Source organism: Acanthochromis polyacanthus, chromosome 20 (genome assembly GCF_021347895.1).
Source record: "Acanthochromis polyacanthus isolate Apoly-LR-REF ecotype Palm Island chromosome 20, KAUST_Apoly_ChrSc, whole genome shotgun sequence".
NCBI lineage: Eukaryota > Metazoa > Chordata > Actinopteri > Pomacentridae > Acanthochromis > Acanthochromis polyacanthus.
This window is the reverse complement of record NC_067132.1, coordinates 18,622,349-18,637,293: the sequence shown is the minus strand read 5'-3', so window position 1 is coordinate 18,637,293 and position 14,945 is coordinate 18,622,349. Positions and strand designations below refer to the sequence as shown.

General features: G+C 43.0%; 2 protein-coding genes and 1 long non-coding RNA gene across 3 annotated transcripts; 1 reads left to right on the top strand and 2 right to left on the bottom strand.

The window, feature by feature from the left end:
* Positions 1-145: 145 nt before the first annotated feature.
* mcmdc2 (minichromosome maintenance domain containing 2) lies at positions 146-14,299 on the top strand. The gene is made up of 15 exons (XM_022211375.2): positions 146-242; positions 332-462; positions 554-613; positions 4,021-4,216; positions 4,347-4,469; positions 4,544-4,645; positions 6,035-6,163; positions 6,326-6,563; positions 6,649-6,854; positions 6,990-7,147; positions 7,537-7,716; positions 7,815-7,954; positions 8,381-8,490; positions 8,781-8,974; positions 13,704-14,299. Exons 1-14 carry the CDS (start codon positions 146-148, stop codon positions 8,945-8,947), a joined length of 2,037 nt encoding a protein of 678 aa, XP_022067067.2. The 3' UTR covers positions 8,948-8,974; positions 13,704-14,299.
* LOC110963164 (uncharacterized) lies at positions 9,297-11,916 on the bottom strand. Its single transcript, XR_002596490.2, has 6 exons — positions 11,799-11,916; positions 10,790-10,840; positions 10,603-10,663; positions 10,295-10,360; positions 9,721-9,779; positions 9,297-9,482 (listed from the first exon to the last, which is right to left on the bottom strand). It is a non-coding gene; the product is annotated as an uncharacterized LOC110963164 (long non-coding RNA).
* Positions 12,614-14,036, bottom strand: LOC110963154 (transcription factor 24). The gene is made up of 2 exons (XM_022211364.2): positions 13,611-14,036; positions 12,614-13,359 (listed from the first exon to the last, which is right to left on the bottom strand). The coding sequence occupies exons 1-2, from the start codon at positions 14,034-14,036 to the stop codon at positions 13,249-13,251; spliced, it is 537 nt and encodes a 178-aa protein (XP_022067056.1). The 3' UTR covers positions 12,614-13,248.
* Positions 14,300-14,945: the final 646 nt, after the last annotated feature.

Sequence of the window (14,945 nt, the reverse complement as noted above, 5' to 3'; positions counted from 1 at the left end):
CAACTTCCTGATTCCTGTTCCTGAGTGGTCACCATGGTAATGCGGGGAAAGTTAGCGCACCATTACAAAATTACAGTACAACAGTGTCAATACTAGCTAATCAAGTTTGCCTATTTAAATTTATTTATTTTACTTCAACGTGTAAATGGCTGATATTTTATCATTGAAAGAGTCAGTTTTAGTCTACTTAGACAGAAGTGGAGGGCTTCAGAAGCTTACCGAAGACTGCAAACGTTTCAGTGGTACGCAAGTTGTGCTAATTAGCATGTTAGCCTCACAGCTAAAATCACTAAACTACTAAACTTTGTTAACATTTGCTCCTCACTCCCAGACCCCCAGCAGACCGAGGCAGTCTACGGGTTTCGTATCACAGTTAACCCCACAGATATAATAGAGGTGGATCCTATACTGGGTGACTGTGTTCTGCATGACCCTCTGAGAGCAATTGTTTTGTTTCAGTCTGTAAGTGAAAACTGTGAGCTAACCTAGCTCGCTAAAATGTAGCTCCATTTCTGCTGTAAGGTTGACTGCATTTGTCCAATTCCTCATTCAGGTTTGCTTCCTGGCCATAAAGACACTTTCACTTATAGAAAAAATACACACGGAGAGTCAGGTATGGACCTATGAAACTGTTTGGTTAACACTGTTTAGCTTAACCCTCTGAAACCCAAATGCTGGTGTAACTGATGCTGATTTTTCTAAAATTGTTTTCAGATTGTTATTAACATTAGCAACCTTGCAGAAAATATTGTGGGTTAGTTTATTAAGGATTTTATGAAATGTTGCAAAACTACAACAGCAGATAGTTCTTACAAATATCACAAATTTTAACTTGAGTTAACAGATTATTAGAATATTAGACACTGGAGATCCAATAATATTCAAAAATGCATCCTAAAAATGAAGACCACGATGAAAACAAGACATAGTAAAGCCGCTACTACCTCGCCCGGGTTAGGGAAACCGGGGCCTTCCCCTGGAGCCGGGGGGGGTGCTCGTATAAGAGCGTCTGGTGGCCGAGCCTTGGGGTCCCGTGGGGCTTGGTTGGGCACAGCCCGAAGAAGTAACACGGGGCCACTGCCCAGTGGGCCCACCACCTACAGGGCAGGAAGTCGGGTCGGGTGCTATGTACACCGGGCAGTAGGCAGGAGCAGGTGCCTGGGCGTGCTGCCCCCTGGGGACGTGGAACATCACCTCACTGGCGGGGAAGGAACCTGAGCTGGTGCGGGAGGTGGAGCGATACCGACTAGATATAGCTGGCCTCACCTCCACGCACAGCAAGGGTTCTGGAACCAGAATCCTGGAGAGGGGTTGGACTCTCTCCTACTCCGGAGTTGCCCAAATTGAGAGGCACCGGGCGGGTGTGGGGATACTCACAAGCCCCTGGCTGAGCGCCGCTTTGTTGGAGTTCTCCCTGGAGAACGAGAGGGTCGCATCTCTGCGACTTCGTGTTGCAGAGGGGAAAACTCTGACTGTTGTCTGTGTGTATGCACTGAACAGCAGTTCAGAGTATTCAGCCTTCTTGGAGTCTCTGAGTGGTGTCCTGGAAGGGGTACCGCCTGGGGATTCCATAGTTCTCCGGGGAGACTTCAACGATGGAGAAACCTGGAGGGGGGTGATTGGGAGGAACGGCCTGCCCGATCTGAACCCGAGTGGTGTTTTGTTATTGGACTTCTGTGCTAGTCATAGATTGTCCATAACAAACAGCATGTTCGAGCATAAGGTTGCTCATAAGTCTACTTGGTACCAGAGCACCTTAGACCAATGGTCGATGATCGACTTTATAGTCGTATCATCAGGCCTGCGGCCGTATGTTTTGGACACTCGGGTGAAGAGAGGTGCAGAGCTGTCAACTGATCACCACCTGGTGGTGAGTTGGATCCGATGGCGAGGAAGACTGCCAGACAGACCTGGTAAACCCAAACGTGTAGTGCGGGTGAACTGGGAACGTCTGGTGGAGGACCCTGTCCATAGGGTTTTCAACTCCCACCTCCGGAAGAGTTTCTCCTGCATCCCGGGGGAGGTTGGGGACATGGATTCTGTGTGGTGCATGTTCAAAGCCTCCATTGCAGAAGCAGCTGCTAGGAGCTGTGGTCTGAAGGTCACTGGTGCCTGTGGCGGCGGCAATCCAAAGACCTGCTGGTGGACACCAGCGGTGAGGGAGACCGTCAGGCTGAAAAAGGAGACTTTTCGAGCCTGGTTGGCTCGGGGGTCTCCCGAAGCAGCTGACAGGTACCGGCTGGCCAAAAGGGCGGCAGCTGTGGCGTATGTGGAAGCTAAAACTCGAGTGTGGGAGGAGTTCAGGGAGGCCATGGAGAAGGACTTTCGGTCGGCCTCGGGGAAGTTCTGGCAAACCATTTGATGCCTCAGGAAGGGCAGGCAGGGCTTTGCTCAGGCTGTGTATAGTCGGGGTGGAGAACTGTTGTGTGAAGCGGCAGGGATGCGGATCAGCACCTCCAAGTCCGAGGCCATGGTTCTCTGCCAGAAACCGGTGGATTGCTCCCTCCGGGTTGTGGGGGAGTTGCTTCCCCAAGCGAAGGAGTTTAAGTATCTCGGGATCTTGTTCACGAGTGATGGGAAAATGGAGCGAGAGATGGACAGGCGGATTGGTGCGGTGTTAGCAGTAATGCGGGCGTTGTACCGAACCGTCGTGGTAAAGAGGGAGCTGAGCCGTAAAGCGAAGCTCTCGATTTACCAGTCCATCTACGTTCCAACCCTCACCTATGGTCATGAGCTTTGGGTAGTGACCGATAGAACAAGATCGCGGATACAAGCGACCGAAATGAGCTTCCTCCGTAGGGTGGCTGGGCTCAGCCTTAGACATGGGGTGAGGAGCTCGGACATCCGGAGGGAGCTCGGAGTAGAGCCGCTGCTCCTTCGCATCGAAAGGAGCCAGTTGAGGTGGTTTGGCCATCTGATTCGGATGCCTCCAGGGAGACTTCCTTTGGACGTTTTCCGAGCACGTCCGTCTGGGAGGAGACCCCGGGGTAGACCCAGAATTCGCTGGAGGGATTATACATCTCGTCTGGCCTGGGAACGCCTCGGGATCCCCCCTGAAGAGCTGGAAAGCGTTGCTGGGGGGAGGGACGTCTGGAACGACCTGCTTCGCCTGCTGCCTCCGTGACCCGGCCCCCGATAAGCGGAAGAAAATGGATGGATGGATCCTAAAAATAATTGTAATGATGTAAGTCTTTTTGAAACATCACAATAAAAAGCAGTTGAGTTTTACTAGTAAAACTGTATACATCTACATGATATTTTGCCCCTTACTTGAATATAAATGGGGTGAATAAAATATTCAGGACACTTTCAATAGTAAGGCAATCCAGAGCACCACCATCTGCTATGATCTCGACGTTAAGATTTACATCAGTAAAAGCAGAGTTTATGGTGCCATATCTGATGACTTTATTCATTACTCAGTGATGGGACCTTTTCCCTAAATAAATAACGGCCATTAAAGACCACTGTTGCAATTTTGCAACACTGAGAAAAATCCCTACTGATCAAAGTACTTTTTGGATAATGTTTTTTTTTTATCACTAAATATCTTTAAAATAAAGGGAAACAATATTTAAAGTTGAATACATTAAATGTATTACAACTGGTTCAGAATCAGAGTGAGGATGTCAGTGACATTAGCATGTAGGACATCTTACAGTATTATTTTTCCAGCAAAAATGTTGCAGTGCTTGTTTATATTAGGTCAGGAACAGGTCCTACTAGACAGTTTGAAACTGTACCCAAACTGTGGGCATGTTGTCACAGTAGGGAAAGCACAGTAGAATTAATGATGGCTCAGTTCCATTAGGTGTCCCATTCCACTATGACAGTGAACCATCATGCACGTAGAAGGACATCCCCTCAGTGGAATGCAGTCCTGTATTAATACACCTGTGCTTTCCCAAGTGTGTACAAGTTAAAACATCTGCTGTGAAAACAATCTAACCTGACCTGTCTGAATCATCAGCTTGGTCTTGTAACACTGTGTCATCTGTTTTTTGTTTTGTTTTATTTGAGGTAAATGTAATCCTGAACTTTACACACCTGCCTCCATTCCCTGAGTACACGCTGGACCTGTGTAGTTTTCCTCGTGTTTATGGCCCCATGAGGCCTGTCTCCATGGAGGGCCTGGTCATTGCCATGACAAGGGTCACAAAGTACACCCAGGGGGCAAGGTTCCTCTGTATCAATGATGACTGCCCCTGCTCTGCAGGTACTGTTGTTCCCTTATTTTATGGTGACACGCAACAGTCTGTGGGGAGATTTTAAAGCAGTCGTCAGACAAATAGTATTTAAATTCTTAAAATTGGTCTACAATTATATTTTTCTGTCGCTGGCACCAGGGTTCCGCCACATCCGAGTCCATGCACCCGGTGCCACAGAATCAGCAACCGTGAGAAACGATTTCTGTTGCATGATGTGCAGCTCCCAACTGAAAGAGGATGTGAAGTTTAGAGTTTTGGGAGGTGAGAGTTTGCGGTAAGATTTATGCATTGTTATGTTCTGTGTGTGCATACTGCATGTGTCTTTTTGTAAACAGATAAACAGCTGGTGGAGCTGATCCATGTCAAAGCGCTGGATGTTTTACGAGGATATCAGCAAAGCTCACTCAGATACCAATCTGTCACACTGTTTCTCAGAGGTATGTCTACAAGTGGACAGTTTATATCGGTTTTCCCCCATTTTTAAATAGCGAATATATTGATTGTAATGTATCTGATAATTAGAACCATGTGTAGCAACAGTAACGTTCGAGAAACAAAGCACATGCAGAAATGATGGTAATGTAATGGCACCAGATGAAGAAAAACGAGCACTAGAACTATGTATTACAATACATCATGATCCAGATTATTATCAACAGAAAACACACAACGCTTGATGTTCACATCAGAGTAACCTGATATTCAAACAAAGAATACAAAATCATAACATAAACAGTACAGAGTGAGACTGCTCCTTTATAAAGTCCACCTCTGATTTGCTTTAAAAGGATTTTGTATTTCTTGGCATCTTCTTTTTAGTCCATATAGCAGCTGCAAAACACAGGAATGTCTTCCTTCCCTATCAAACTTCTTAATTAGATAGCAAATAATCAGTTTATCTGCCTCTGACGGACTACAATTAGTCATTCCTGCCATATTTTACTGTCCTTGAGATCTTTTTGAAATACCAAAGTGTATATGACATGATTCGAATCCTTCAATCTGGATTCAGCCTTGAGGCATTTAAAGCTTTTTTGCTGTGAGTGGGTTAGCAGTGAATCCCTTGGAATACAATAAGATGGCTGACAACACACTGCATGTCAGCTAAAAATTCACCTCCATGGCATTGATATTTAGAGAGTGTTGTGTTGCTGACCTGGCCCTGTGAGCACTTCCTTGCTCAGGTAAAAAGGTTTAAAGGTCTAGTTCTCATTTCCAAGCTAAAGGCTGAAAGGGTTTAGTGTAGATTAATATCCTCAAACTGTAAAAGTGTGTTATTTGTTTTTAAAATCAGATTCTCATCCATTATATTCACTCCCAGTCCTGAATAATGTGCTTATAATAGTTTATATTTGCAGTCAGATTTGTTGAGGTTTGCCATTAATTCTAAATGACTTTCTAAATGAGGCTCACTTTGGAACACAAACTTAGTGGGGGAGAGTTCAAATAAATAGATTTTTGTGCAGCCACCTGTGCACAGTGCCTCATAGTGGGATATTAAGTGTTTCTGTCCCCTTGAATTACATTGTCCCACCAGTACCCTTGAGAGCTTCGCAAATCTCCGCAACAGGATTAACATATTCTGTTGACCCAGTCCTGTGGAGGAATTCAATACAGTGGGTTCCCGTTACTAAACATATATGTTAAAAAGTGCAAGGAACACTCATTAGCTGGCTGTGCAATTCGCACACAGTGAAATCTTTGTTCTGAAGGCCTCACTCTGTTTCTCTTGGCAGCAGCTTGTAGGTGGCATGCATGTTCAATAATCACCAGGCAGCCGAGAACAACCCCTTTGAGTGTTGCTTTGTTTCCCCTTACTCACGCAGATGAGCTGTGTAACTCGATGAGAATCGGTCGATTCTACAGGGTGCTAGGCATTCCTGCGCATGTGCACCAGTCGCCCAACATTACCTGGAGTGTAGAGGCGAATAGTGTCCAACCGTGGGAGCCAGAGTGTAAGGCAGAAAGTGATCTCATGTTAAATCCTGCTCCAAAACTACAGAAATTACATCCATACGCATACTGATAGCTGATAAGAATCCTAACCTGTCTTCACATTTTAAGTATTTAAATTGTGTATTGAGACCAACATTTATGTTTCACAAATCTACCCACAGATTGTCACAAAGTCAGTGGCAGCTTCCAGGAGCTGTTAGAGGTCACTGCTTCGTCTCCCTGGACGTTCCCTGCCATTGTAGCTCACTGCTTCGGGTTGGAATTGACTCCTCCAGGATTGTACAACACACTAAAGCTGAGCCTGTTGCTGAGCTTGGTGCAGACTCAAACAGCCACAAAAGACATATTTTACAACTTGGATCTCCTGGTTGCCACCACTGACACTTTCATACTAGACAGGTAAAAGCAAGTAAAGTGATTTGAAGTATGCTAAACTTCAGATATAACCCCGCTCATTACCCACCAGCCTTTTTCTTTGTGCTAGACTAATGACATACAGCTTGAGTTTGGCCTGCCGTGGTGTCAGGCATCAGGCCTCAGGGGAGATATTTGCATCTCTGTCCCGGGACGAACATGGAACAGGCACTGCTAACATCCATGCTGGTTCTGCTCTGTTAGCCACTGGGGGCATTTGCATGTTGGGAGATCTTGGCTATTACAAGAAGGACCGGTTGGATTCCATCCAGTCAGGTATAGCACCAAACTGGTCGATAAAATAAACTAGATTCTGACTAGAATTCTGACTAGATTCTGTCAGCTCTAAATTATAGATAATCCCCGTTAAATACCATAATTGATGTAGTTGTCTTCTGTTATTTTTCTCAGTTTTGGAGAGCCACGCAGTCTCTGTGTTCATTCCAGGGAGGAAGTATGGTGAAGATGCTGACCAGCAGCTTTCTTTTCCAATCCACTGCAGCTTCTGGGCCCTCACAGACACCACCCGCCGCTCTGGGAGGACAGACTGTGCTGTACTGGGAACAGCAGTGAGTCCAATTATAACATGATGTTGTCTTACCATTGTATCAGTGTCCACTAACAGGTCTAAAATTAGATTTTTGTGGAAAATATAGTGCCTTGCTGTCGTTGAGTTAAAAAAAAAAAAGTCCACTCAGATGTTGTTTGCAGGTAGTAGAGGCCAAACAGGAACTTAAGACAATTTAGTTTTCTTGAAGGAAGTGCCCTGCCCAAACATTACTTCAGAGGAGAGCCCTGGAGAATAACCAGTGCTTTGTTTTCTTCTATGGGGAAAAGGTACACAACGAACTGTGTACGTTTTAGATTCCAGGTTACTTCATAGCTGTCTTGGTAATTTTTATAAAGTTTCTGGGGTGAAAACAGCTCGCTGATGCCCAGTTTGTTTATTTGTGAGCAGGAAATGGGTTCCGTACCACTTCAGCTGGCAGATGCCTTTGGCCTCGTCATTCAGTGTAGGGACAGAGTGGGAGAGGAGGCCCTGCTAGCACAGACCGTCCACACCCTCCAGCAGGCAGTACAGCCAGGAAAACCCCAGTACCCATCCAGCTGGGAGTTTACGACTCAAGACTACCAGGAGGTTAACAATCATGTTCTGTTGCTATAGCTTTTGTTATTGTTGTTGAAATTCACTACCGTAATTCATGCCTTGACCATTATTTTTATTCTGTCTTTCAGCTGATAGCCCATGCACAGAGCTTGCAAGTGGAGCTTTCCCCTGCAGCAGAGAAAATAATCCACGGTTATTACATGGCGAGCCGTAGAGTCCGAACACAGAGTCAGGGTGTGAACATGTCAGTGGCCTCGATCAAACTACTGTAAGTGTCCTACTGAAAAATCTTCACTCTCTCCATCACCTCTATTTACTGTAGGAGTCAGGGTCCAATGTAATGTCACTTTCATCCACTAGATGGCACACACTTACCAAATCCTTGCTGTCCCATGACTATTTTTCATTTATGTATGACAAATGTTTACAAATCTTTTTTCACTGTGGTGACATATTTTATGTGGAACTAAAACTATGAAAATAAATCCATCCTCAGTAAGAAGTCAGGACAGGACAAGTCACATTAAGCTCTAAATCTAGAAACATTTACTCAGCCTGTATCCGTTTTGATTTATCCATTTACATACTAAATTATACACTTCCACAAATTACTTCTTGTACAGAAATAAATAAAAAACCCTAAGCACACACGCAGTCATTCACACTGGACATTCTTTATGACATTTTGTCCCAGGATCTCCTTGGCTGAGGCTCACTGCAAGTTATGTCTCAGAACTTGTGTGCTGGAAGAGGATGCCGTGATTGCTGTACTCCTTTGTGAGAACTCGGTCACTCTCAAACACGGTATTTTTTAAAAATCAGGACACCTTTACGTGACACCAATAAGTACATGTTTGATACCAAAGAAAATATTTGCTTACATGCAGTATTATGTATTTATTATATGCTATTCTTACATGATTTTCCTTATGTGTATTGATAGGTATGGAGTCAAATACTTCAAAACATACATTTTTACAGTTTCTTTATTGTACATTTTTATCTTGTTCCAGGGTAGTTGTTCCTAACGAACACTACGTAGGCTAACAGGTTCAAGAGTGTTGTCTTCATGGGATGCTGGTCTTTTCCTGCAGGGGCCTCTGCTCTCATTATCCCACCCGATGCAGTGTTTCCTTGTGACCTAGAGGATGTGGACGGTTTGCACAGGAGAGACGCTACCCTGGATGAGCTCCACCAGAATATCCTACGCTTCATCTACAACTACGCACCTGGAGCAGACGCATATATTGCAGAGGAGTAAGACTTCTATGGAGGTTAACAAACACAGGTAAGCAGGACAAGACCACACTTGTTTAAAAATAGTCAGAAAAATCAATACTACCATACAAATACATATTCAGTTTAGCTAAGTTATGATTGAGAGGACTGTGTATGAGTTAGACAAAGTCTGAATGCAGTATGTGTCTGAGAAATATTTTAAATATATATGTGACAAAAGGGATGTACAGTGAAACTACTCTTCATGACCATTTAGAGGCATTTCTGGTAGGGATGTTTTATTAATAAAACATTGCACCAAATTTTTAAAAACGATGGAAGATCAATCAGATTCCTGAACTAAGAAAAAAAAACACATTCAAACAAAAGACTGGAGGTACATGTTTTATTACAAAAAGGTGCAGTCACAGACAACAGACATGTAGACATGTAAACTGGTAAAACCTAACAAAAAACATAAATTAGATGTAGGACAAGCTGAGGAGTTGGGTTTGGTATTTACCTTTCACAAAACAGGTTTCCTGTGTACCGCTGGATCATTCAACTGGCTTCATAACCTAAACAGTACGTAAACAACCAGCATTTAGTCAGTTCAAGTGAAAATATGTCATTTGAATAGACAAAAATTATTTGTTTTTAGTTCAGTTAGTCACATTCTCAGCAGCCCATTTTGGTCTGATGGGTAAACGGCGAAAAAGTGAACTCATCATTACAGCTCAAAACAGGATATAACCAGTCTAGTGGACAGGCCAAGTGGAAAGCAAAACACTGAATACATTAGTCGGCTTTACTTACTGGGGAAGAGATGAAGTCAGCATCGATGTAGCTCCGTAACTGCTACTATGGCGGCCTATCTGTGGAATATGGAAAATACATTTTATACACTGCAGTTCTACCTGTAGCATTACAGTTTTCCTTCTGCATTGAAACCTTTGTTAGAGTAAATAAAATCATTGAGGCAGCAGAGCAGACGGTTGCAGCTGGTAATTCAGTAGTCACAGTCTCACCACTCTATTGTCTGATGGGTAAACGGCGAAAAGGTGAATTCATCACTATTCCAGCTGCAATAGATGCTCCACTGCCAAGTTTGGAAAATTACCCACTGTATTAACACTAAGACTGACAGTCTAAAAACTAAGGTTGATGAGGTTTATAAATACTTTTGAATAGTTGTTGAATGCCTACTACAGAAATTTCGTAAATTATATTGGTCTGGTTTACAGAACAAAATTTAACAAATGAAACAAATCTATTATTTTTGCCTAGTACTCGTTAGTCACTCTCAACCTACTGTGGTTGAGAGTAAACGACTTGGTGACTTTGGTGAGTAAACGACTTCAGAAACAAACTGTGTGGTAACATCACTCACCTCATCTTGGCAGCAGACAAAGGTTTACATATCCTGTGGCTCTCTTGTCACTGCAACTTCAAGCCGCTGAGAGAAGGAGAAAACAAAACAAATTAGCTGAACTTCATTCGCAAAAAAAAGCTCATCTGCATCAGATATTCTATTCTAAATTAAATTGGTCTTTGTGTTCTGCTGGCATTTCAGTTAGTCACAGTATCACCATCTTATTATCTGATGGGTAAACGGCGAAAAAGTGAACTCATCACTACTCCAGCAGCAGGACCGGACTTAAGTTAAAACCAAAAACTGCAAAATACTTTAACACTCACCTTGAAGGTCCACAAAATGAAGACATTTGGTCATCTGCAGTTTGCAGTGGTGCCATAGCATCTGAAAGAAAAGAAAATCACCTGCTAATTATTACACCTAGTTTTAGATCTTTTCTTTAACAGTGACATAAAGCAGCATATGTCTTTTTCTGAACTTTTTAAAATGCAATATAAACCTTAGTCTTACCTTGTCAGGTGTACCAGCCGCAGTGTGACTTGGACATCTTCTTCACCACTGCTAAAAAGACGAAAACCACATGTTTAAATGTTAACACGTTGTCAATCATTAGCCTCCCCTATCCCACAAGATGACAGCAGGGCCACCACTGTAACTTTACCAAATTACTAATTACTCCCAGGAGTGATGAGATATTGGTTTTCAGCTGGGTTGAATAAAACGTACTGAAGGATTAGTCGATATAGTGAGCACAGATGACTGATCACCAGAAGGTCAAAGGGGACAGTGTAACACAGCTTAGGAGTATGGCTACCATTGCAGGTCTGAGGACGGGTTCAACAGCAGGTCACGACCTCTGCCATGACCTTACGTCCTCTGTGGGGGCCATGATGACTCTCCCCAGTGTAATAATGGGAGAGGGCAATTCCCTGACCAGCAGCTCTTCTACTGACCCCTGGATAAAACCAGATATGGACAGTGCTGCAAGAAGCTGAATGACACTGAGGGCGGTTTTCCTCCTTTGAGCTGTCTTAAAGGATGATTTATTGTTTTACATGGGGGATGAGACCTGTCCTTACAGAGACATCGAAACCAGAGTGCTGGCAAAAGCAGTGTTTTTTTGCAGTTACATAAGCGGTGCACATGCAAATTATAAAATATGACATATCGAGTGATTACGTGTAATAAACGATTATAGTTTAGTAATAGTAACACGTGCAGATTTGTCCGTTCTAACGCACGTGTAAGGCCATATTCATGTGCAGTGGTCAACATGACATGTTAGTTTTACTAGCATTATTACACATATAAAATGATGCGAGTTTACTATTTAAACCATGATGAACAACCCTGCAATCACAAACAATTGTAGCTCCTTCCACCCACGTGGCCAACATGCTAGCTGGCTTTATGCTAACTACGAATGGATTCGTTTCAGAGTTATTTCCAAGTCATCTTGGAAACAGGTTGCAAAACTTTAAGCTCTGAAAGTTCACAAAACCATTTTACAATAGCTTACCTACGCAGCGAATAGTGAAGAAGTCAAAGTTAGGAAGCGGTAGGGAACACGTCTGCTCACCACGATCATCTCCGGGACAAGAGGGAGAGTCTCTGCTCCGCCTTCCGGTTTCTGCGCCGCAGAGCTGCGCAGTGCAGCACACGGAGCGCGCACAGCGATTACAATGTGAGCAGCAAACAACTCAGACTATTTGATACTTTTATTCAAAATAAAAACATGCATTTTGTCCTTTTTATAATATAAAAGCATTTTTAGGGAACATTTTATGATATTTTGTGGAAATTTGACTCATTTTTATTTTCAGCTTACTGCTAAAAACATTTATACTGGTCGAGATTATACATATCCTAATCTACTGCAATCTGTCGCCTTTTAAAAACGTTTTCATTTGCGGATGCCTTTATCAGTAATTTAAAACGTCACTTCATGCAATCAGAAGAATTAGTCTAACAATATTAAACAAATGAGGGTCGAATGTGCTTCATATAGCATTTGCTTCCACTAAAATCATAAGTCGTTCAAATGCTTAAAGGTAAGTCATTTTCTAATATTTAATTTAAACAGATATAGGTAATTGTTAAATGGCACGTTTTTATTTTTCTTTTCTCTCTTTTCTAAAATGTTTTAACCATTTATCCCATTAAATTTTTAAGTGAATATATTTATATTCTTCAGCGGCCAGCGGCAAACAAAATTTGTTGCGAACTAATAGGACCAAATTCTTAGACTACAATGGAGCTCCGAGGACTAAATGTTACCGTCACAGAAGTACAATATCCAGATTATCTCAAAAATAAATTTTAATTTCCAGCAAATACCGTCAATAATAATAATAATAACAACAACAACCACCTCTGGAATTTCAGCTATTTTCCGTTTTGAATTATTTATCTCCCCAAATTTGCTTTTCGAAAATGACCCATTTGTAAAGTTTCTGTCATCCTTAAAATCGTAGGAGACTCGTCCTTTTTCATTGTCAAGTAATTTATTCACAAACACATTTACAACCATGCATGTAAAAATAAGGAGGAACATGAGATGAAGAGTCCCCATTGTTGACTCTCTGACAGACCACTTCACATGACAGATGTTAAGTTATTCACACATGCATTTAGTGCAAATGTCTCAACTGAAAGTGCACACTGAAGCATGACGGGCTCGTCAGGCTACCCCGTGGAATTTCTACAAATATCATACCTGGGACATGTGTGGATCTGCACAATGCAAACAGGATAATCCAAAACAACAACAGAGAAACATAATTGTGTGCTTTCCTCAAAATTTGTACAATAAAACTCACGTAATATATTAATTTACAACGTCTTCCTATTGGTACAGGGCTTTAGTGGAAGTAAAGTCAGATTGGCGAATTGCTCTACAATCATAAAGCTGCTATAAAGCATGAACTCATGCAGATATGAACTCGTTTCCTACAAATGATTAAAGCCTGTTACTGGGAGGTGGACGATGATGGGCCTTGATTCTCTGACTCTGAAGGACTTGAAGTGTTCAGGAACTGTCCGGTGGCTCCGACGTACAGTCTGGATCGCATTGGCCATTTCTGTAAAAAGACATTTAGTTTGTCAATAAATTAAACTAAAAAAAAAATAGGCCTCGAGTGATGATTGTGCATACTAAGAATTTTTTTTAAACAATAAGAACAACTGATCACTGTTTAAAAGTTTTATTTTTTCTTACGCACAGAAATTTCACACAGAACGTGTTTAATTAATGCAGAATTGACAACAAAAACAATAAAGATATCTAACTATCATTATTATTATTATTATTATTATTATTATTAGCACTGACCTTTACTGGGTGCAGGTAGCCTTCACCTTTCAGTGAGTGTAACGCCTCTGTTTGTTTTGTGCTCTCTCCCTCCTCCGTACCTTCCTCTTGTAGTGTTCGAGTCAAATGGGCAATATAGGTGGTGGCCAGTATCAACACGTCGAGTTTGGACAGTTTGGTGTCCGGCGGCACTGAAGGCAAAGTCCTTTGGAGCTCCAGGAAAGCGTTTCTCAGCGTCTGCACCCGGCTCCTCTCCCGCGCTGCGTTCGCTGCCGCCGGCCGACCTCTGCCGCCGAGCCCGCCGGTCTGGAGCACTCTGGCCCGGTGGAGCTCCCGACGACGACCGTCCGGACTGGGGCTGGAGCTCGGACTGGATGCTGGGCTGTCATCCACCACCGCCCCGGAGCAATTACCGCTGTCCATCCGGAGCGTCTGTCTTCCAACCATCAGGGTGCGCTTACAGACCTGAAGATTTAGATCAGATAATAAAAAGCAAAACTTACTTCAGTAGTTGAGCCTGGCCACCATATTGCACATTTTATTCGAACTCAACTGACAGCTGTTTTAGACACAACTATTTATTGTTCCACATTTATCTTAATTTATGCCACAATCTACAATACTAAAGTTATTGCATTTTCTATATTTTAATCCATAACTTAAGTTCTCAGTTTAGCACATTGTTATTAAAACGTGTCAAACAAAAAACACACTCCACGTCTACAGCTCATTCATTAACAAACAAAACCTTAAAAAAATGTACTCCCATGTCCATAGCTGCACTGACACCCAAATTTGTGCTCAGTGACATGTCAGATGAAGTCCCTGCCAGCACTAGATCAGCGTCTGGCTGCTGTTCTGATATGGAGTTTACCTCTGGTATTTCTCAAAAGCGCCGTCTTGAAAAACGACATGAAGGCGACCCAAAGAGGGCTTCGTTGTGATGGAGAATTAGCTCGTCGATGTAGAATAGTCCCAGTGCACGTCCAGCTTATCCTTATAAAGTCGTGCGTCTGCAGAAATGGTGCGCGGCGCTCCCTTTACGCGCATCCAACACTTCACCTGTGTGCGTAAAAGTCTCAGGAGCCCCTAATTTATTGGATGCACAAAGCGGTGGACAAGTATTTCCCTCCGACGTAATTAATCACTCGCCCCATAACACTCCCTCACAGCGGAGGAGGCTGCTCTTTCCCTTTCCCAACTTATTTCTGTCTGAGGGCAGCAGAGGCTCGTTTTCAACGCCAGAGGCAGGACTCTCCTTTGCGTTAACTCTGAAATGTGCTAGGCCATGTCCCACTCTAATTGGCTGCGAACCTGACACTGTATTTTCTTTATAAGCCTATCAAAAAGTGGCAA

Bases quoted from the DNA above. Each gene is read 5' to 3' on its own strand.
- mcmdc2 (XM_022211375.2), top strand. From the start codon at position 146: ATGGCTGATATTTTATCATTGAAAGAGTCAGTTTTAGTCTACTTAGAC. The intron at 463-553 runs GTAAGTGAAAAC...TTCCTCATTCAG, and splicing joins CAATTGTTTTGTTTCAGTCT to GTTTGCTTCCTGGCCATAAA. The intron at 6,164-6,325 runs GTAAGGCAGAAA...ATCTACCCACAG, and splicing joins CCAACCGTGGGAGCCAGAGT to ATTGTCACAAAGTCAGTGGC.
- LOC110963154 (XM_022211364.2), bottom strand. From the start codon at position 14,036: ATGGTTGGAAGACAGACGCTCCGGATGGACAGCGGTAATTGCTCCGGG. The intron at 13,360-13,610 runs GTCAGTGCTAAT...GTCTTTTTACAG, and splicing joins GCTACCTGCACCCAGTAAAG to AAATGGCCAATGCGATCCAG.